Source organism: Schistocerca piceifrons, chromosome 5 (assembly GCF_021461385.2).
Source record: "Schistocerca piceifrons isolate TAMUIC-IGC-003096 chromosome 5, iqSchPice1.1, whole genome shotgun sequence".
Lineage (NCBI taxonomy): Eukaryota > Metazoa > Arthropoda > Insecta > Orthoptera > Acrididae > Schistocerca > Schistocerca piceifrons.
The window spans coordinates 72,026,778-72,048,753 of NC_060142.1; the positions used below are offsets into that span (position 1 = coordinate 72,026,778).

At 43.1% G+C, this 21,976-nt stretch overlaps 1 protein-coding gene across 1 annotated transcript in view; it reads right to left on the bottom strand.

The window, feature by feature from the left end:
- Window positions 1-625: 625 nt before the first annotated feature.
- Window positions 626-21,976, bottom strand: part of LOC124798742 (UDP-glycosyltransferase UGT5-like) — an 84,398-nt gene continuing 63,047 nt past the window's right edge. The window contains exons 3-6 of the mRNA XM_047262269.1: window positions 17,619-17,940; window positions 9,171-9,181; window positions 6,023-6,271; window positions 626-911 (exon numbers count right to left, since the gene is read on the bottom strand). Of these exons, the coding sequence (XP_047118225.1) occupies window positions 626-911; window positions 6,023-6,271; window positions 9,171-9,181; window positions 17,619-17,940 (868 nt within the window). The remainder of the gene's footprint in view (window positions 912-6,022; window positions 6,272-9,170; window positions 9,182-17,618; window positions 17,941-21,976) is intronic.

Sequence of the window (21,976 nt, forward strand, 5' to 3'; positions counted from 1 at the left end):
GCTGTGTGTACTTGTTGAAAACGATTTTCTACTTTGCAAGCAATCTGCCTGCTCTGCAGCATTTTCTTTGCATGCTTCTGCTCAATTTAAGTAACAATTCATTTTTGGCTTAGCACTCATATCCCCTTTCAACAGTATGAATCCCAGTTATACTTTGATGTCATAGAACAAGGTATGGATAAATGGTATAAAGCAGTCGGTAACTAACAAACTACGACAATCACTCCATTAGTCATCCGAGCAGGACCATTATTTTTGTGTCAAGAATTAGGCAATGTGTATGTGGCGCTTCATCTGACCGATACTTTTCTAGAAAGTACGCTTTATTTGTTTTACTCGTAAAAGTGTTTTAATAACAGAGTACACGAGGATAGAAAATCAGTCAATAGACACTGTGAGATGTTAGACCCACTGTCAAACACCTGCATCAAGTATTTTACAGGCAATCTCATAATATTATTGGCAGTGCTCCAGAATGTCATCGGAAACTGGTTCAAATAAATTAACACAGTTATTTTGTACAGCTCTGCTAACATATCTACGACAGTCCCAAATACAGCCTATCCAAAGATGCGACGGTGCGTGGTACATTTAACTGTTATCGTGGCTTGTGGTGTGCATCGTCTCAGTTCCTCTTCTTCCCCTTCGGCACGGGGCAAGAGGCCCCCACCAAGCAGGACGATATTTTGCGAATGACGAGCAGCGCCGCTGCCATCGTGGCCACCACGCAGGCAGCGACGTCTAGCAGCAGGTACTGGTACCAGGCCAGGTCCAGCGCGGCGGACCTCAAGTGCGGCGCCCCCCGGTGCCTGATGACGTACTCCACCCAGTACACCGCCTCCGCCTCCTCCAGCGGCGGCCGGGGCCGGTCCCGGAACAGCCGAGACAGCTGCTTGGCGCGCTCGTAATACCTGTAAAAGAGGAAAGGACAGAGCATAGTTAGAACAACATCTGACAACATAATACTTCTGAGAAATTATCCACTCCTCAGATCCTAAAAACAAATTATCGTCACTAGGTAAGAGGCAGTTACGTAATTGTGCACAACAGGTAACGATACGCGTTCAGTATTTGAATCTTGCGATGAACCTGACGACTTTCTTTAGAGTCCTATATGTAACGAACATATAGGCAACTGGAATTCTTCAATACGAGGCAAATAAAACTGGCCGCCTATTTTCAGAAGACAGAAAATAACACGATAAACTGACAGATATTACTGATTCACTTTGTTCGATTTACTTTCATCTGAATATCTGACTGAAATCGCCGTATATCTTTAATTCATTTATCCTAGTTTGAGTCAAGTAGTTCAGTGCCTTCACAGAAAAGTATTTGCGAAATTTTGTACCTGGCTGCACGTTCAGAGACCGTTGAAAGGAAAACAGCCCTCGTGCACTATTTTTAACAAATTAACCTGGTTTCAACACTGCTAGGAGTGCCTTCATCAGAATTTAAATCAATGAATGGTCTATATTCTATAACATGGTCACAGAATTATGACTAAAAAGTGTGATAGGGTTAAGTATTTTATAAATGACATATAAGTACTGCCAGCCTTTCACGATGATTCCGTACTTATACCATATCATACGATTTTAGTCATAATTCTGTCACCATGTTATAGAATATAGACCATTTTTTGATTTAAATTCTGAGGAAGACACTCCTAGCAGTGTTGAAACTAGGCTAATTTGTTAAAAATAGTGACCGAGGGCTGTTTTCCTTTCACTTGTGAAAATATTTGCGGTTGCCTGTGTGGAACATCATAGTACACAGGCATGCAACTCTCCATCCGAAGTAAATTTTTGAAGGTGGGTTGGACGTTCTTCAGGGTTCCAAAATATCACATGGGGTTGTTTTCGAATATGCAGCAGAAGTCTAGATGGAAAGCTGGAAAGCCCTTTCTCACACTCCACCCGATTTCTATACTTTTGGAGCCCTGAAGAGAGACACTGGTGGCCGTGGATTAGTTTCAGACAAAGACCTGCACTGAAGAGTCAGTTTTGATTACAGCTTTTTTATTTATTTATTTAAAGATGGTTTGATCGGGATGTTCTTAGCTAACCTCTGCTTTTTTTATCGTTCGGGTGGCGCCAGACGGCGGTCGGTCGCACTCTCATACGGAACAATTTCGGATGTAGAAGTCACAAAGGAAGCACAAGAAATGCAGTCCTATGCCAGATGGTTATTGTATCCCCAGGATGTCCGCAAGGGATGGTGAACAGCCGTCAGAAAATGAATCTACCTAAGAGGACCTGCTGTTGAACGTGACTCTTTCTCCACTTACCTCAATGGTTTGTCTTCCCACAGCCTGTGTCGTTTTCTCCTCCACCATCTGTAGTCTCTTTTGGCAAACCGCATATGGAGGTCACCGCCACGTGGTAGTGTCTTGATGGGTCTACCACTGGACAACGCGCTGCTTCTGTTTCTTTGGCGGACGATGTAGTGGAGAAATTGGAATGCGTTGTATATTCCGTGGGTTGGCGTGTTCCACCAGCTGCGTACCTCCCACTATCTTCATCAAAGTAACCACCACGCTTGGACTGTCTTTTGCGGTCTACCCCGGCTGACTGCCACTGGTAGACCCCATTTCTCGACTGTAGGAGTGCCGGAACAGACATATCGCCTATCTACGGCCTGTCATCATCACTCCTGCCATAAATAAACTGGAGATGCTCAACGATACACTTCGAGTGGCGGACTGAGAGGTGGCTCTCTTACAAGAAGTGCATATCAGTAGTTTCGTTGACCAGTTTCGGAAAATTCCTTTCGTCTCCCATGAGTCAGATACCGGTAGCGGTGTGGCGATCCTCACCCATGAAGGATTACCTGTCGGCGTCCAATATCTACTGGATACGAGGGGCATATCTCTCACACACTTCTGTGTCCGAATTATTAACAACTATGCTCTTTGAGGATTGGGAAAGAGTAGGAAATGCTCCACCTTCTTTCTGCCGGCAGTCTTACCTCTTTTTGTAGGGCGGCATGATGCGTTGGTGCTGGATGGTAATATTAATTGCATCCTCCACCCCAACGATCAACTGCTGAGACATTCACCTTGCACAGAGTTTGGCAGGATCGTCAGCCGTCTCCGACTTGTGGACACGTCGGAACAAGTTCAAGACGACCGCCTCAGTTTCACGCAGTACACCACACATTGGTCGCTTTTATACTTCTTGCTCGCTGGTGGTAGAAACCCAACTGGGTGAGATTTGCCCCGTCACGCTTTTACGAAGTGTATGTCTGCACGTTCACACTTGGTCATCAGAGGATGTGGCATGGAAGGGGTATTTGGAAGCTGAATGTGGCCCCACTGGCGTCCTCCAACGGTCGGCAGCTTAACGAGGTGGCTTCAGAGTCATGTGGTCGCTGCGGCAGTGCTTATCCATCCATGTTGTTTGATGGCGTATAGTACAGACTTGGCAGTTTGGAGGAGGCTATCCCTGAACTATTATTACTACCTTGAAGGGATGGTGGTGCTAGCACACAGTTATAACCATTTTTTTTGGAAACTGTTTTGATGTACCACCTTCTAGCAGAGAACTGACGATGGTTCTGAGCTTTGATTCACTGATGACGATGGCAGGCAGCACCTGCTGGGGCATTGGACGTGCCCTTCACGTCCATTACGTTATGTGGTACAGTAACAACTCCCATTCACAGCTGTTACTGAAGAAGTCTCTTGGCTCACATTCAGTACAATACCAGAGGAGAAGGCATTGGCATTGGAGGCACCATTAACACAGGACGAAGTCCTCAATGCTATCCAAGTGGGAGCTCCAAGCAAGTCACCTGACACTGACAGAATCACCCTCGAATTTTAACGTGTTTTCCAATGTTCCTAAACGCCCACGTTATCTGTGGAGAACCCATGGTGAGGGTCCCCGATGTCTTCCTGCAAGATCTCATTGCCCCTATTCACAAACCCCATTGAGGTCCACACATCAGACACTATCGTTTCTTGACCCTGCTAAATAACGACATGAAGATTTTTATACATCTTTCGGCAGCATGACTCTAGAGGATGGCCATTCATGCTGTGTCCTATTATCAGGCATAGCTAGCTTGAGCTACTGCTGTTACAGAGACCTGATTGCCCTCCTTCAAGCTCAATATTAGAGTGCAGCTTTGGCATCCTTAACCTTCAGCAATGCATCTGATCGAATCGATCATTCTTTTCTTACAACTGTCCTCTGTCGAGGTGGTCACACGTCTCCGGCACAGTGCAACATCCTCGCACCAGTTCCTTCACAGTGGAATAATATGTGCGACTTCAGAAAGTTTACAGTTTGTACCACCAATTCCTTCATATGCTCCATGCCTGCAAATTTAGCACAAAGTGCTTCTTCCTGCACAGAACAATGAATCCTATCATTCGTTGTAATTTTTTGCACTTTCATTATCGGGTAAACCTTAAAATTCTTTTGGCATTTTTTAATGTAATTCCATAGCACATTTGCAGTGCGTGTTGGTTATGCAACTGTATGTTGGTTGGTTGCTTGGTTTGGGGTATAAAGGGACAAAACTACAGGGTCATCAGTCCCTCAACTGTATCTCATAATAGGTATAGAGAATTTTTAGACTTATCCTCTATCGTTCATCTTCATTTTTAAAGGTTTGTGACGATAGACAATTTTCTGCAAACAGCCACTGGATCTGTAAACTTATTTTTCACCACAAACAAACAGCAAAGGCAAACAAATAGCAAAGGGTAAGGAACCACGATTATACCGAACTGAAGAAAGCTGTGCCGACAGAAGGAAGTCGCGATTCAAAATGAAGCGTCGCGCTTTACTGAGTGCTGCTGAGAAGTGCCAGACAAAGCCCGAGAGAGGCTGGTCGTCAGTCTGCATACAGCTGGCACATTGGGCTCGTGTGCAGTTTGGCAGGCCATGGCCAGCCCTGATCTACTGGATAACTATGGAAGCCGGCCGGAGTGGCCGTTTGTGGGCGGTGGTGTTGTCTGTATCAACGTTGCCCTTGTGGTGAGATACAGGAAGACATGCAGAACGTTGACAAATGGTGCAAGGACTGGCAGTTGACTCTGAAGGTAAGTGAATGTAACTTATTGCGCATAAAAGGACGAAGAGATTCTCTAGCGCTCGATTACTCCACCAGCAATGCATCACTGGGACCAGCATGTATCATAAAAATACATAGGAGTAAGCGTTCGGAGCGATCTGAAGTGAAATGACCGCATAAAACAAACTCATAGAAGAACGGATGCCAGGTTGACATTCATTGCAAGAATTTCAAACGTAGTTGTACCACTGAATAACTGGTTTACGAAATTCTCGTTCTACCGATTCTTGACTATTGTTCGTAAGTCTTGGAGGTTTACCAAGTTGTATTAATAGACCGAGAGAATTACTTAGATGCTCAAAAAACTCAAGCGGCAGAAGCTACAAGGGAGGAGTTGCACAGTTCGGAGAGGTTTATATTTGAAATTCCGAGAGAGTGCTGCTTCCTCCCACATACATCTCGCGAAATGATGACGACGTGAAAATCATTCAACTACATGCCATACGGGGCTTTATGAACTGTCATTCTTCACAGGCAACATTCCCGACTGGAACAGGCTCTGAGCACTATGGGACTTCTGAGGTCATCAGTCCCCTAGAACTTAGAACTACTTAAACCTAACTAACCTAAGGGCATCACAAACATCCATGCCCGAGGCAGGATTCGAACCTGCAACCGTTGCGGTCGCGCGGTTCCAGACTGTCACTGGAACAGGAAAGGAGTGAAAAGTCAGTGGCAGCAGAAGTGTCATCCGTCACAGAGTGCTAGGTGGCTTGGGGTGTATGGAGGTGTATGTAGATATCCAGATCTCATAATGTTATCGCATTTGCGAGGATGGTTATCGTTTAAGCCCCATTTTCTAGGCGCTGTTCCATCACTTGCCTCTCTCTGTGTTCCCTCGGTGTTACTTATCTCGACTTTCGCAACAGCAAACTCGTGCAGAATTAGAAAATATTTAAGAGAAGTGTGAAGGGGTGCCAGATTGGAGGCGGCTCACCTCGGGTCGTTGAGCAGCTGGTTGAGGGCGGCGGCCAGCGTGCCTCGGCTGAGGTCTCGGTAGAGCAGCTTGAGGCCGCTGCCGCCGGCCACAACGCGGTCCGCGTTGAGGAACTGGTCGCCGAACATGGGCATGGCGAGCATGGGCACGCCCGCCGCCACCGCCTCCTGGGTGCCCATCAGGCCGGAGTGCGTGATGAAGACGCGCACGTGCGGGTGGTCTGCGAGCGGCAACACGTTCAGTGACCAACTGCACCAAGTTACGAGCACTTTTAACAGACACCTCATACATGTAATAACACAATATGGTTTTATATTATACAGATTACAGGGTGCAGTTGGAGAAGCAAGAGGACATATTAAAAATGTTATTCCATTAAGCTTTAAGCAACTAGAACTAGCAGCAACATCTTTCACCGAAATTAATAAATCTCTAAAAGCCAAAAGCTCATGTGATGTTGACATAATTTCAAACAGAATTATGAAAACTTCTTTGAACTTCATAAATAATGTCCTTAATAAGGCGTGTAATGCACACTGGAAAGGAAAATTTTCCAGACACCTTCAAATACTCCATTTTTAAACCTCTTCATAAGAAAGGTGGCAAGAAAGACACAGTTATCGCCCAGTTTCCTTACTGACGACGTTTTCCAAAAAACTTCGAAAAAGAAATTTCCTCAAGAGTTGGCCAACAGTTAATTAGAAACAATTTACTTAGCACATCACAATTTAGATTCCAGAAGGTTGGCTCGACTGAGAACGCTGTTTATACATTCACTCATCAAAGCCTTAAATAATAAAATATCGTCAGTTCCTATTTTCTGTGCTCTTTCCAGACATTGTTACAGAGACCGCGGCCTAGTATGTCCTGTATCATGCAGCCAATATTACAGAATGTGTTGAAAATGATTTCCATGTGCCTCAGTGCATACATGTACCCTCTGTAGCATATTCTGTCTCACACATTCACATCAAAAGCGTCAAAGGCGGCATGAATATGCTCCTCCGGTGTCTCCACATCCTCAATGGGCTCTACATACACGATACTTCTGAGACAGAGTATGATTGAGTAAATGGTCACGGAAACCATGCATTTCCAGACATAAGTTCTGTATCCTCTCATCGATCAATCCCTAGACTTTGTACACAGTGGAAAAACCCACCCTGTATATGTCAATGGTCTCCCATTTAACATTAAGCAACAAGAACAGATACTTTTTGCAGACAATACTAGTGCTACGATAAACCTCACTATGGGGACAGCAACAGTAGAATTATGAAGTCATTCTCAGAAAAGTGACTCGCTCCAAATTTTAAAAAAAGGAGCACTATATTCAGTTCTGTGCAGCAAATACAGTCATACAAAAACTGATGTAGCATATAAGCAGAAGCCAGTAAATATGGTAGCATGCTCCAAAATTCTGTGTTTAGATGTTAATTGCAACTTGAACTCGAAGATGTTACTAAGTTTCTGAAATAGTTGAGTTCAGCCAATTTTGTTCTTTGTATAATTGTTAAACTCGGAAACACACTAATTAATTTCATGACATAGCTTGTAAAGTACTGATTGCACAAAAGAGAGCAGTAAGAAAAATGTGTGGTGTTCGCACATTGACATCATTTAGGTATCTTTTCCAAGATCTAAGCATCTTAACTGTGCTATCACAGTTCATACATTCCATAATTACAATCATCATAATTAATCCAACATAATTTAAGAAGAACAATGAGATCCATACCTACAACACTTGATGGAAAATGAACTTCATTATCCATAAGTAAAGATGTCAGTGGTTCTGAAAGCTAGTCAATATCCAACAACAAACATCTTTGCCCAGTTATATAAAATGTCTGGCAAGTAGCAAAGAAATTTTTAAAGCTAACCCAAACCATTTTTCCAGAAAATCACAAATAACTAAAAGAAGAAAAATTAAAATAAATACAAATAAATCATAAAGTAGCAATAATATTACTAGAAAAATCTACATAAATGAATCCTAAATTCAACACATTAATCTGCCAAATATCAATCAATTAATATCAATCAGTAATATAAAAATATTTTATCCACATGGTCCTTAAACCAAACTGGCTCACACTAGTCTGAAGTCAGATCATGTAATAATTTAAAGGTCAAATGGAACTAATTGCTAGGCTCCTGCACCCAAAATATTTGTTTATCCAACATCAAGGTCACAATTAGCTGTGTCAGTATGAGCTCTTGAAAACAGTTATGCTGTTATCCATAAGGTAACTTAAACTTACAATCATGACTTATTGATCATGATAACAAACATAAATCAATGATTTAATAATGAAGTTTATTTACTCTTCATGTCACCTGAACAAAACATTATCATTAAATATAGAAAGACCAACCAAAAACTACATAAAATAAAATGTTAAGCTCTATAGAGCCTCTTCATCCTAAAGATAAATGTAAGTAATGTACTTTAAAGTTACATTCAAAACTTTATTAAGAGACATTGATTTCTCATCAAGCAATTCATTCCACCCACTATTTAAGAAACTAATGATTATACTACCTTTGTATGGTCAAAATAATGTGGCTCTTTAAAAAAAACACTCAGTGACCAGGCCAAATGTCGAAAATTATCAAGAGAACATGTTTTTAATAAACAGGCTGATATCGATTTTGCCTGGTTTCTTACAAGTTAACAGCAGCAAATATTCAATACACATAAATACACTAATTTTAGCATTATTACAAGGATTATTAAATTAAATCTAAAATCTTAACAAAACATCTAAATTAAACATTTAAATAGATGGTTTAATGTTTTGTATTAAATTCTAAAATAAGTAAATTATGCATTACTAACTTTAAATCTTATCCCTTAAAGAATAAATAAGTTCACATTTGAATTTAAAAAAATAAGTTTAAGTGTATCAAATTAAAAAAATTAATGTTTTGTTAATAAACTAGATATCTTAGAAAACGATTAACATATCATTTCTTCAAATAAGTTAACAATAATTACGACACAATAACTATAAGTTATTTGTAAATCAACCTGAAATGAGACAAGCAAAATAAACACTAAAATTTTGATAAATCCTTAAACAAAAGGAACAACAAATTAAATCTACTCTAACACATTTAATGTAATATTGCATAAATCACTTACATTACCATAAACTATAGTTTAAAAATAATAAGACAATATAATAAAGTATAATTATTTCTATTAAATAATTAAATAAATAAAAACTAAATAAATAAAATCTATACTCAAGTCATTCTGATCTGCACAGAAAAAGTTTCATTGTAAGTAAACTACTTTAGTAATAAGTTACATCTTGAATCTGTTCCTAGATACACTTTCCAGTACATCTACTATGTTACCGCTTATTCATCTGTATTGAAGCAATCTTAAAATTTCTACTAGAATAATCCATAATGAGATTATGGGCGATGTGTAAACACCTCAGAGCCAATATAAATTAAATTAACCAAATAACATCACTATCAAATCCACTTTCATTAACAGTATTTCACCACCAAATCCTTTACGAGCAAAAATCAATATTGTCTTTAAGTGTAATTCCATGAGTAGGAACAAAACATTCTGCCATGTGTTCATTGTATTAATAGTAATAGTGTATAAATGTCCTGTAAACTTACTCGCTACACATTGTTTCAATAAAAAGGTCGTTCAGATCGTGTATCAAACATGCAATGAGATAACTAACTAATGTATTTTTAAATGGTTGAGAATTATTCGTGTGTCTTGCCATATGAAGATGCAAATAGACTCAAGTTTGCAATCTGCCCAGTTGCCTTATACAGCGCACAATGTTGGCCAACAACGAAAGGAGCAGAATAATGTGTTGCTGTTATGGAAACATAGAAACTTCGGTGGATGTCTGCCCAAGAATTTCATTATCATGTCACTAATGATGAAATTCCAAGGCGGTATGGAGTTGTACCTATGGTTGAAAACCAAGGGGAAACCATGTTCATTGGTATCGACACACACTTAGAGCAGATCAAGAAACAACAGCAAATCGTTTGTTTTCTCTGAATGACGTAAGTAAACGACGTATCGGGAGACCTAAGCAACGATGCGGAGATACGCTTCATATTGACCTCAAGAGGGCGGGTTTCCAGCCTTAAGAAGAACAAGATGGCGCCACATGAAGTCTGGGGAGTAGGAAGAGCGGAGCCCACTATATTGCGGGAGAAACGATGAAAAAGAAGAAATATAACTGCCGAAGGTCACTAATACTACACATATTTCTATAACATTCTTCTCCTTTTATTTATACATGGGGCGAGCTTCGATTCGTTACAGCACAGGTCAACAACAAGAAATACTTTTTGATAAATGTGACTTACTTGTAAATGTAGCACAAAGGAGGATAGCGTCATAATGGTGACTGCTCAGAGTGTCACAAAAAAAGCACAGATCAATCGTAAGAGCAGCTACTCATTTACCAACACAACATAAAAAAGCTTCTGAAAGGCAAAGTTGAGAAATTCTGAAGCGACCAATAGAGCTAACCAAATGGGAAAGCCAGGACGTATGATATCATTGCTGCCTCACTTTACCAGGCAACACAAGCGCACGCAACATAGACACTATTGCTGTCCTCGTGAATATCTATTCAATTGTAGAGGTCCAGTCAAGAGGGGAGGCTTCTGTTGGTCGACACTGTGCTTGACTAGTCGCCTTTAGACTTCCTTGAAGCACCATGTCCTGTTGGAGGGACGTTTTCTGCTGTGAGTTTCAGAGCTGTAGTGTCTGTTACTGAACGGAGAATGACGGGGTACTGTGACTGTAACCAACCATCTGGCCTTCTGGAGGTCTGACGACTAGGGCCCAGTAGGAGATCGTCATCTGTCATCTTGAAGGTGAGCCATTTCTTCCTGGTATCTGCAGCAGGCACAATGCTGCCAGCCTCAAGGGAGGCTGCAGCCCTCCTCTGCACAACTGCACACACTCCAAGCAGAGCTGGAGGCTTCCACTCCTGGGCACTGATCTTCGACTTCAACAAGAATGTTCTGAAGATCAATTAGCAGAGCTGCATGCCACTGTCCTGCCTGTGTTGTTAGCATTACTGGGATCGTAGTCCACTTGGGACGCAACAGTTGCCACGTCGAGCTTGCAAAGCGTGTATGGATCAGCACCTCCTGGCCTGGGGTGTGCTCCAAAAGCACGCGTAAGGTGCCGATTTACTGTCTACTTCTGATTAAAACATAAATCTTCTTAATGCTTTCGAGCGTCTAACAGATCTTCGCCACAGCCCCACACGGCACAAACCCTACGACTGTGGGTAACATGGACTGGCCCACTACAGCGTATAAATGTGCAGCGGATCGGCAACAGTGTTCACCATGCTAACGCGCCGTGGTGCTTCGGATGTCCTCACGCTGCCTGCGTTGAAACCTACTCGCCTTTCTGCTAACAAGTCAATTTCCTGAATTTAAGTTCGCGACACGACTGGACGACCCTATCTGCCCTCTCATACTGTGCCGTTTGGCATGTCTTTGCCTATCGATAGGTTCGAAGCGGTCGATGGGCTGCATGAAGTGCACCACTGAGAGGATGGCGACGGCAACCAGGAAGGTCGTTAACGATAACAAGGAAGCGCAGGGTTTATCTGTGGCAGGTTGTAATGGAACGTGTGTGTAACAAGTGGGGCTATGGCAGTCGTTCTTCTGTGACTGACGTGGAAATTTGCGGTGGTTACCGTGCTTAACTGTGGAGACTTTGAGTCATCGCCTTCAGAGAGGAATGAGGCCTGTACAACATGGACATGTGGGATATTGCTTTCCGTGTAATGGAGCAGGTAGGAACAGCCTCTTGTTCCCTGGAAGAGAAGGCCCGACACAAGGCACTGTTATGTGGTAGTCTCTTTGATTAATTCCATATGTAAGTCAATTTGCTGTGCTGAAATGACATTACTCATTGCTTGTTGTCATTGTGTTTTACCGTAAATATAATGTATCGTATAGCTGGTCTTTTCCTTGTCACCCCCTAAGTATCTTCACATAACGAAAGAGAGGTTATTGGTGATTGTTTACTTATCACATTAGCACATGTGTGAGTATAAAGTCCACAGGACAGTGATGTGGGAACTGGGTTATAGTGCATTTTTTATATCAAATCATTTTCACCTAACTGAGGAGTTCTAACTGTGTCATTGCACCTCACATAGATTTTTCTGTATCCTTCGGGCAGCAGATGAACCTTAGGTATAGTAACTATCTGTTAGCCGGCCGAGGTGGCCGAGCGGTTCTAGGCGCCACAGTCTGGCACCGCGCGACCGCTACGGCCGCAGGTTCGAATCCTGCCTCGGGTATGGATGTGTGTGATGTCCTTAGGTTAGTCAGGTTTAAGTAGTTCTAAGTTCTAGGGGACTGATGACCTTAGAAGTTAAGTCCCATGGTGCTCAGAGCCATTTGAACTATCAGTTTTCTGTGTGGACAGTAAACAGGGAGGTCCGAACAAATAACAGTGGTTAGGAGATTGGAACAATGCCACATTGGTGATAAAAAATGATCCTTACGTTCTATATCAATGTCCCTTTAAATTTATTATTGAATGAATGAGATTTACTTTTCGGTTTTAGTAATGCTATTGGTGCTTTCAGGTTTTAGTAACGCAATTGCTGATCTTATGTGAAAATTTTCAAATAAGAGTGTGGAGCGCCCTAAGAATAAAATTATAAAATCGAAGTGTGTGGATACAGAACGACTGGGAATACCTGAAAGGTTCACGCAAAAATCTGTGTTGGAATGGTTCTGAGTTGGGTTCGATTTGGAGCCATATATGTCCTGTCAGTATTATGGGGTTGTTATTGTCACTATGAAATGTGAGCTAACTTATATGTCTGCAGTTAATGTAAGGGAACTTGTATGATATTGCTTTAGAATTTAAATGGAGCTGACACATGATGAACTTTGTCTTTCTGTAACAGCTTATTGCTCATAAATTAATCCTGCTCCGTAAACTACTCGTGTCAGTTATCCCATGAAGGCTTTATTATGAGGATTTTCGTATCATACAGGGGACAGGCAAAACAATGTGAACAGTAGTAGTAACGTGATGGATGTGTTTGATGGTCAACAACGCAGGTAAGGCACGTGCCGCGCTGGACTGTGCAAGTTCAGTGCGAACTAGCCATCAGTGCAAGTTGTCTACGAGTAGTGCACACTTCGTATTTGCATTCAGAGGCCGAGGTCGACGTACAACGAAAGATCTAACAGAGTTCCAAAGAGGGCAGATTGTAGGGGCCCGATTAGCTGGAGCAGCAGCAACCGAGCCACCCAGCTTATTGAATGGGTCAAGAGCAACTGCTTCAACAGTCATGACAACCTACACAAAACACAGAAAAACATCATCGTGTGAACGTAACAGTGGGCGCAAATCAAAAGCAAATGACAGAGACCGTCGTACGCTAACACGAATTTTGTCAAACCAACACAGAACTATGGTAGCTACTGGAGAGCTCAATAGCCATCTTCGAGACCCCGTATCTATCGACACTGTCCGCCGAGAACTCCATAAAGCGAATATTCATGGACGAGCTGCTATACCAAAACCATTAGTCACGAGAAGCAGGGCAAACAAGGGTAAAACATGGTGTCAGGAGCATAAATCCTGGGCGGCTGATCAGTGGAAACATGCCATATTGTGCGACGAGTCAATGTTTATGTTATTTCCAACATCGGGCCGTGTTTACGTCTGGAGAATGCTAAAAGAAGCCTACTATCCTGATTGCTTGATTCCAGCGGCTAAGCATGGAGGTGGAATGGTGATGGTGTGGGTAGCCATATAATTTTATTCCGCTTTTGCCATCATTACTCTGATAGGCCGTGTTACAGCAATCGATTATGTGAACAGTTTATGTGATCAGGTGCACCCAATGAATATGTTGTTTCCAAACAATGATGCCATATTTCAGGACGATAATGCACCTATTAACACAGCCAGTACAGTACAATCGTGGTATGAGGAGCATGCAACTGAACTGCAGCGTCTTCCCTGGACAGCACAGTCCCCGGACTTCAACATTATCGAACCCTTGTGGGCGGTATTGGAGCGCCGACTCCGGAGCATATTTCCGCCTCCCTCGTCGCTACAGGAGTTAGAAGAGGTTTTGATCGAAGAGTGGCATAACATTCCACTGAAGACTATACAATCAAAAACTATACAATCATTATATGTCAATATTCCAAGAAGAATCGCACAAGTATTATGGGCCAATGGAGATCTTACACTTATTAATAAACGATTCCCAAGGAAGTACTTCACACTATTTTGCCTATCCCCCGTAGTTCATACATTTAATGTTAATATCTTAATAGATGTCACCCTGTACTCGTTTTCCGAGTTCAGTTTAAGTAGTTGAAGTTCCATGGCACAGTACGTAAGTCTCGTGGGAACGTTATGTTCTTACATGGCGTTGAGATGGCCCTCCTTGCCATCGATTCCACATTTTGTAATTACAATTCTAAAAACGCTGCTACGTCAGATCGTTTTAATCATTGCAACAGGCCTGTCGACAAATAGTCGACGTCAGGTTATCTGTAAGTAAATTGTTCAATAATTGTGGTACAATATTCCTAATATTACCAGTAAATACTAACTAGGAAACGTTGTTATCCAATTTGTTATATACTTTAAATGGGTTTGACGTCCATACGTTATCGTGGTTCAGTTACTGTGTCTTTGTTTTAAGTACACTCTATTAGTGTTCTTCGAGTAATAACGGTTCTTTGTACTAGATTTGACTCGTTATCAGATATAATTTTCAGATTGCCTTCACTTTCTACAAAGCTACGTCTGTTTAAAAATCTATAAATTATTTCAGCACTGCCGATATTTCGGATAAGACACACTGTAGAATAATTATTTACAGTTACAAACAGTACAAAAACAAAAATGCGTGAGCTGTTTCTAGTTATGCTTGCATTGAGACATGTTCCTTTCCTTGCATCATCCGTCTGCTGTACAAAAAATTACAGCCAAACACGATGCATGTTCTGACCGTATGTCAAAACTCTAAACGTAACGTAGTTATATGAGTTTACCCCCATTTTGATGACTGTTTTATCGGTAAATAAACAGGTGTTTACACGCCCTTTGCCGGCCGTTGTGGCCGAGCGGTTCTAGGCGCTTCAGCCCGGAACCGCGCTGCTGCTACGGTCGCAGGTTCGAATCCTGCCTCAGGTGTGTGCTATCCTTAGGTTAGTTAGGTTTAAGTAGTTCTAAGTCTAGGAGACTGATGACCTCAGATGTTAAGTCCCATAGTGCTCAGAGTCATTTGAACCATTTTCACACATCCTTTTCATTCGCCGCCACACTGCAATTCTTCCGTGACACCAGTGATGCCGTATAGGGTAAAGCCAGTGTAGTAATGTATGTCTGTGCGTTGGTGGTCTTGCGTAATCTCAGATTATTTCGTAATATTTTGTGCCTCTATCCGTTTTATTGACTGATAATTTGAATGAAGTCGTTGGATCCCTATCAGCGAGAGCAGCAATATCGCGGAACGATAGCTCGTAATCTCGATAGGACCAGACGCTGCCACTGTGGAATTAGAACACGTGCTGTTGGACGCATCTCCTTCATGTACGAGGCGTAACACGACCTTCTAGCAAGCAAAAAACATTCAATAGGCCTTTCTGAATACGAAAATCGCTGCGTAATGTTTCCTTATATGCAGAATGTATACAGGGTCACCTACTGCGTGCAGTTACTCATCATTTTCATATCCAATCATGTAGTACACAAAGTGGAGCCAGTTCTACTTTTCTTGCATGCCTACTTAGTGGTGTAGCAACTGTCATGGCTAGCAGCGTATAGACGGAGGGAACGGGAGGTAGAGAGAGAGAGAGAGAGAGAGAGAGAGAGAGAGAGAGAGAGAGAGAGAGAGGGGGGTTAGGAAGAGAAAGAGAGAGAGGAGGGAAAGAGAGATAGATAGAGAGGGGGGGGCGAGGGAGGGGGGAGAGAAGTTCTGAAGCAGTAGTACATGATTATGAATATTAAACGCATTTTAGTACAGATCTCATAATGCACTAGTTAATACTAAAACTGAATGTCAAACAGCGAAAGAAGTGTGTTGGATTGCAAGATGGTGACACTGTTTCGTCTCCTATGTGGCAAACCAGACTTTAGTACTAAGTAAACTCATACATAATAGTCAATTTCGTTATCAGTGTAATCTCTAGGTACCAGTTTGTCTAATTAAGCTGGCAGCTGTTTTATTGGCTTTAGCCGCAGTTTACTTTATAACCACCAGGACCTTGGTTCAGTTCCTCTTAGTTCAAATACTTCTCGCTATCAAAACATAATCTTTTGGATAATGAAGCATAGTCCAATACCTTAACCATTAGCACACGTACACAGTCAAAACATCACACCAGAAAAGACTGCGGAGAAGGCCTAGCACGTTGGTGCGCCAAGTATATATAGTCTGCAGTCGCTGTCCATCACCAGCAATGGATGGTGAAACTTTGACGATGCCAGCCACTCATGCTGGTGAAACGTAAGAAAAATCATCAGACGAACGTCGGCTGAAGAACCCAAGACAGAAGCCAAGAGGTAGTTTATCAAAACAAAAATCCTTTCATATTACTGATGCATTACCTGGAATAATAGTAGCCAGTGGTGTTGTACATTTTTACTAATATAATAATTTTTATACACACTAGATATTGATTTAGGGCCCGTTGAAGATTGAAAATAGAAGTGTACTCACATACTGGAACATGCAAACGGCGAAGTACAACTCTCGGTATAAAGTGTGCTCTTTGAATGAAGGTGGGGGAACATGGTGCAAGTACTTCCCATGGTTTCACCACTTCAGATGTGGAAGAAGGAGACTAAAGTTTAATACTTACGTAGTATTGGCGAAAAGATTCCCAGAGAATGACAATTCTAAAAATCAAATCAAAACAGTCTCGACCGCGTTTTCAGATTTTTATTCATTAGCAGCCGGTTTCGGCCCTTTCCTCCGACTATCTTCAGGCTTTTCCCCGCCATTACGGCTGCTGGTGGCGGCGGATGGAGCGAGATTCATAGAAGTACAGATGTCATTGCTGGACTGTTTTTGTTTGATGTTCAGCATTTCACACAGATCGCTGCTTTCCTCAAATTACAGAAAACTTTTTAAAATTTTGACAAAATATACACGTAAGCTACTTTTTTTCTTTTCAGTTTTCAGTATTGCATAGGTGACGTTGTCCGCTATGCTATATTTTTTACATATTTTCGGTTTTATGAGATTTTATTGTGGACATGTGTGCTTCGACTTGTGCTGCCATGATCTGTATGACTAATTCTCTTTCAGGACTCTAGTGAGAAACTATTGACTTTGAATGACGATATTTGTCGATTTCTTACTCATAGTGATGCAACGTTTTAATATGACTGTTGACGCGTTAGCAGTAGCTTTACTAGTTATGTGAGATATGAACGTGTATTTGCGCATCGCTCTCAGCTGTCGAATTGCAACGCGCCTGCCACACAGTGCCTGTCGACGGGGAGCCCCCACCACACCGCCGTCCCCTCTCCTACTTCGCTGCCTGTGCATGTACGCTCCAAGATATTTTGCGCGCCTCATACCTGTGGCAGACGCTTCGGCTCCTTGACGTGCAGGCCGCCCACCTCAACGACACCCGGCACCGTGGGTATGGGGTTGCCGGAACTCCAGTGGCTGTTGACGAGCAGCAGACTCGTGTGGCGCATTATCTCCCTAATCAGGGGCACTGCATCGCCGAACACCTCTCCCAGCAGCTGGTCCATCCCTCGCTCTACGAACCACCAGTCGCAGAAGCGGGCCGCGACGTGCAGGAACGAGTTTTTCACCCTCTGCCAGAAGGTGAAGGGCGCCGAGTGGGGAGAGAAGTACGAGTCCATGTAGGCCGGATGGTCAGGGTTTCCCCATCTGTAGCAGAGTAAAAAAAAAAAAAAAGAAGTTTGTAAAATGTGTTTATGTTCATTATTTAAATTATATTTTCCAATACAGTAGATGGATACACTACACTTGGCAATCTAGTGGCATGTAATTTAGTCAAGACTCACAATACTGTTCATTGTATGATCAACACAAACATAGAATGAAATTGTCACTCTACAGTGGAGTGTGCGCTGATATGAAACTTCCTGGCAGATTAAAACTGTGTGCCAGACTGAGACTCGACCTCGGGACCTTTGCCTTCCGCGGGCATTCCGAGAGCTGTCTCTTTATTTCTTTATGCGGAAAACAGGGGCATCTCAGATGTTCTTAGACGTTTGTCTGTCGAGATGTGGCAGTGAACAGAAACACGGTGAGTCGTCGGGTGACGCTTCTCTCATCACCGCAACAAGATCACACAAACACGTCTGATCTGTGTGCCAGTGGGCCACACACAGCTGTAACTCTTCCGAAGTGGGAACGTGCAGACACGCTCATTCGAGGTGATTGATGGATCACAATCAATCGCCATGTTGCTCAACTGGATGTCTCTGCTTATAGTGTTTCCACCAGTTGGGGTACTCAAAGGTGTGTGCAAGCTGGGTACCTGGCTGCATAACAGTAAACAATAAAGAGCAACTAAGGACCATCTACGTGTTACGAGGCAGGTCGTGTCAATTTTGTACCGGACCTCATCACGAGCCTTGATGCATTGCGTTTACCACTTCGAACTGGCAACCAAACGGAAATCCATTGAGTGCTGGCGCACAACCTCCCCTCCGAAGAAAAAGTTCCAACCTATGCTCTCAGCTGGTAAAGTCATGGTGACGGACGTAAGGGAATCTCAAGAGTTTATTCTGTTCGATGTCCTCCCTCGTGGTGCAACGATCAACTGTGAAGTGTACTGTGCTACCCTCAGGAAACTGAAGAAACGACTTCAACGTGTTCGTCGGCACAAAAATGCAATAGAACTTCTCCTTCTCCATGAAACTGCAAGGAGTTGGGCAAGTCTGTGCACCCGAGAGGAGCTCGCAAAGCTTCGTTGGATTTTTCTTCCTATGGCCCAGATCTCTCACCTTCCGACTTCTATGTGTTGGGCGCAATGAAAGATGCATTCCGCTGGAAGCAGTGCAAGACTGCTGGAGAGGCTACTGATGCAGCAAGACGTTGGCTCCAGTGCCTACTAATAGGGTGGTACCATGCGGGCGTAAAGGGTCTCCCAGTAAGGTGGCGCAAGGTCGTCGCATGGAACGGAGATTATATTCATAAATATAGTTTTGTAGTCATAAGACTGGAGCATAATACGGTGTTTTGGAATCCTGAATGAAAACAACATGCTGTCAGGTAAAAACTGCTACATTACTTTTTGAACGCCCTTCGTATTTAAGCGCAAGTCATTCAGTTTCATCTCCATCCCATACATCCTTCACCAGTTTTGCTCTCGTGTTTAAATGGAACGTTTTCAACGTCATTCTTACAGACGTATCTTCTACATTTCCACAATGTTAGGCGTAAGAGCTTCTCTGTATCTGGCTATACAAATAAAACCACGGGTAACGATATACGAGGGTGAGTCAAATGAAAACCTTAAATATTTTTTAAATATTATTTATTGTCCAGAAGTGGTACAAAGCTGTATCACTTTTCAATATAATCTCCCCCACGCTCAATACAAGTCCTCCAGCGCTTACAAAGTCCATAAATTCCTTTAGAAAAAAATTCTTTTGGTAGCCCGCGCAACCACTCATGCATCACGTGGCGTATCTCTCCATCAGAACGGAACTTCTTTACACCCATTGCGCCATTCAGTGTCACTCGGCGGTTTTCCTTCACTATGGCTTCAACTGCTGCAATGTTCTGTGGAGTCACAACTCGTTGTGCCTGACCTGGACGAGGAGCATCTTCCACTGAAGTCACACCATTTGCGAACTTCGTAGACTTGCTGCTGTGACAAACATGCATCACCGTACTGAACCTTCATTCGTCGATGAATTTCAATAGTTTTCACTCAAAAACCGAATAACAGAACGCTGTTCTTCCCTGGTGCAAGTCGCAAGTGGGGCGGCCATCTTTATACTGATACTGCGACGGTATGTGTGCATCTGCACTATGCTGCCACCTACAGGCCATTCTGCACGCTGTTTGTAGCACGCTTACCAACTTATAGGATAACGACGCGAAATTTCGATTTGTCATTACAAATTTAAGGTTTTCATTTAACTGACCCTCGTATAAAACAGTGCTCGGCGTCCTAGCCCTGTTGGGCCATTTGCTACCGACCGACCGACCACCGTGTCATCCTCTGACAACGGCGTAATAGGATGCGGCACGGAGGGTAGAGGGTTCATCACACCGCTCTCCCCCCCGCCGTCGGCTCTCTTGACCTCGGAGCCGCTACTTCTCAATCAAGCAGTTCCTCCACCTTCGTGACGAGGCTGATTTCACGCTGTTCATGTCCTTTCACAAGGAAAAAATCCCAGGCAATACCAGGATTCGAACCCAGGTCCTCCACGTGACGGCTGACGTGCTGACCATTGAGCTGCTACTGAGCTTGCCGGCAGGGTATGTAGTCTAAGCATATTTGTACACCACATTACCGTTTCAGATACCTTATTGTTGCTGTCCCACCGAAATATTCCTCTTGACGTCGCAAGTGGGACCCGACTCCTCACTTTCGCTATCTCGCTGTCAAACATTGCTCTACACGTACATGGAATCATCGGCCTTGCAGTTTCCTATTCTTCTTCGATATCTCTGATTACTTGAAAAGCTCTAACCTGCTACTGCTACCCTATATCCCTTTGTCGTATCCCAGTATATTTTCCTTGATGTGGTAGTGGAGCTACGAAGTCGCTACAAGTTGAAACTTCCTGCGATCGATAGGTCGTGCCACATTTCCTGGAATACCAACTTTGGCGTGAAGGTGCATGGCATGTTTACTGCTAATGCCGCTGAGGCTGCTTTCTGGGAGAGGCAGTCACTGAAGAAGCGTGGACAGCGCAGGTCTGCGGGGCAAGCAGCCGGTTGTTTGTTGCACGACACTGTACCACACGTGCGACTTATAGTTTGGTCTGGCTGAGCTTTTCCGAACTCGAGGGACCTGCACCGGAAACGAGAGTCGACACATTATTCCTATAGCCGAGCAGGTCTGGAGGCGATCGGACGGTCGCTGTCATCCACACATCTGCTGGTGGGTTTTAAGTTATTCCACTGTTTTCCACGCTCAGCAGCTTTGTATGCTCAGTGAGCTACTTTTAGTTCGTTGCTTCAGTGCCGAGACCACGCGGCTTTCGTAGACTGATAGTGCTCCCCGCTGTGTGCGTGATAATGATGAGTTGTTCGCTTCCTGCTCGTGTTTGTGCCCTGCTGCTTCTATATCACACTCGGTTCACCTCCCTGTTGTTGTTGTTGTTGTTGTCGTTGATCCCTGTTCCTGTCTCTGGCCATGTGATTCGACGATTGTGTCGCTCGTATCAAATCGTAGTAAAAAAAATGGCTCTGAGCACTATGGGACGTAACATCTGATGTCATCAGTCCTCTAGAACTTAGAACTACTTAAACCTAACTAACCTAAGTACCGTAGCAGTTGCGTGGTCCCGGATTGAAGCGTCTAAAACCGCTATGCCACACCAGCCGCCCATAACGTAGTAGCTTCCATTGGTAATTGTCATAAAGTTCTAATTTGATCGTGTGTTTTAAAGTATTGGGATCCTGTACATTTCTTTTATGTTCAATTATCATTATTCATGACATCCAAAACATTCTTTTTTGCATGGTACGTTGTGCACTGAACCGCCAAGTCGCTTTCTTTAGTTTTTTTGAGCCCCCAAGCTTATGTTCCTTACTGGGGAAAATCTCGTTGCATGTACTGTGTTGGGTTATACTTCCAAGCGAAGGTTTTGCCTACATTGGTGAGGTTCATCACACTTGTGTTCACGTCTTCTTTTCATCTACGTTTTCCGTCGCGCGCAACGTTTAAATATTTACCGTTTAGGGCTCTGGGCATGACTTGAAGCTGATTCTCAGT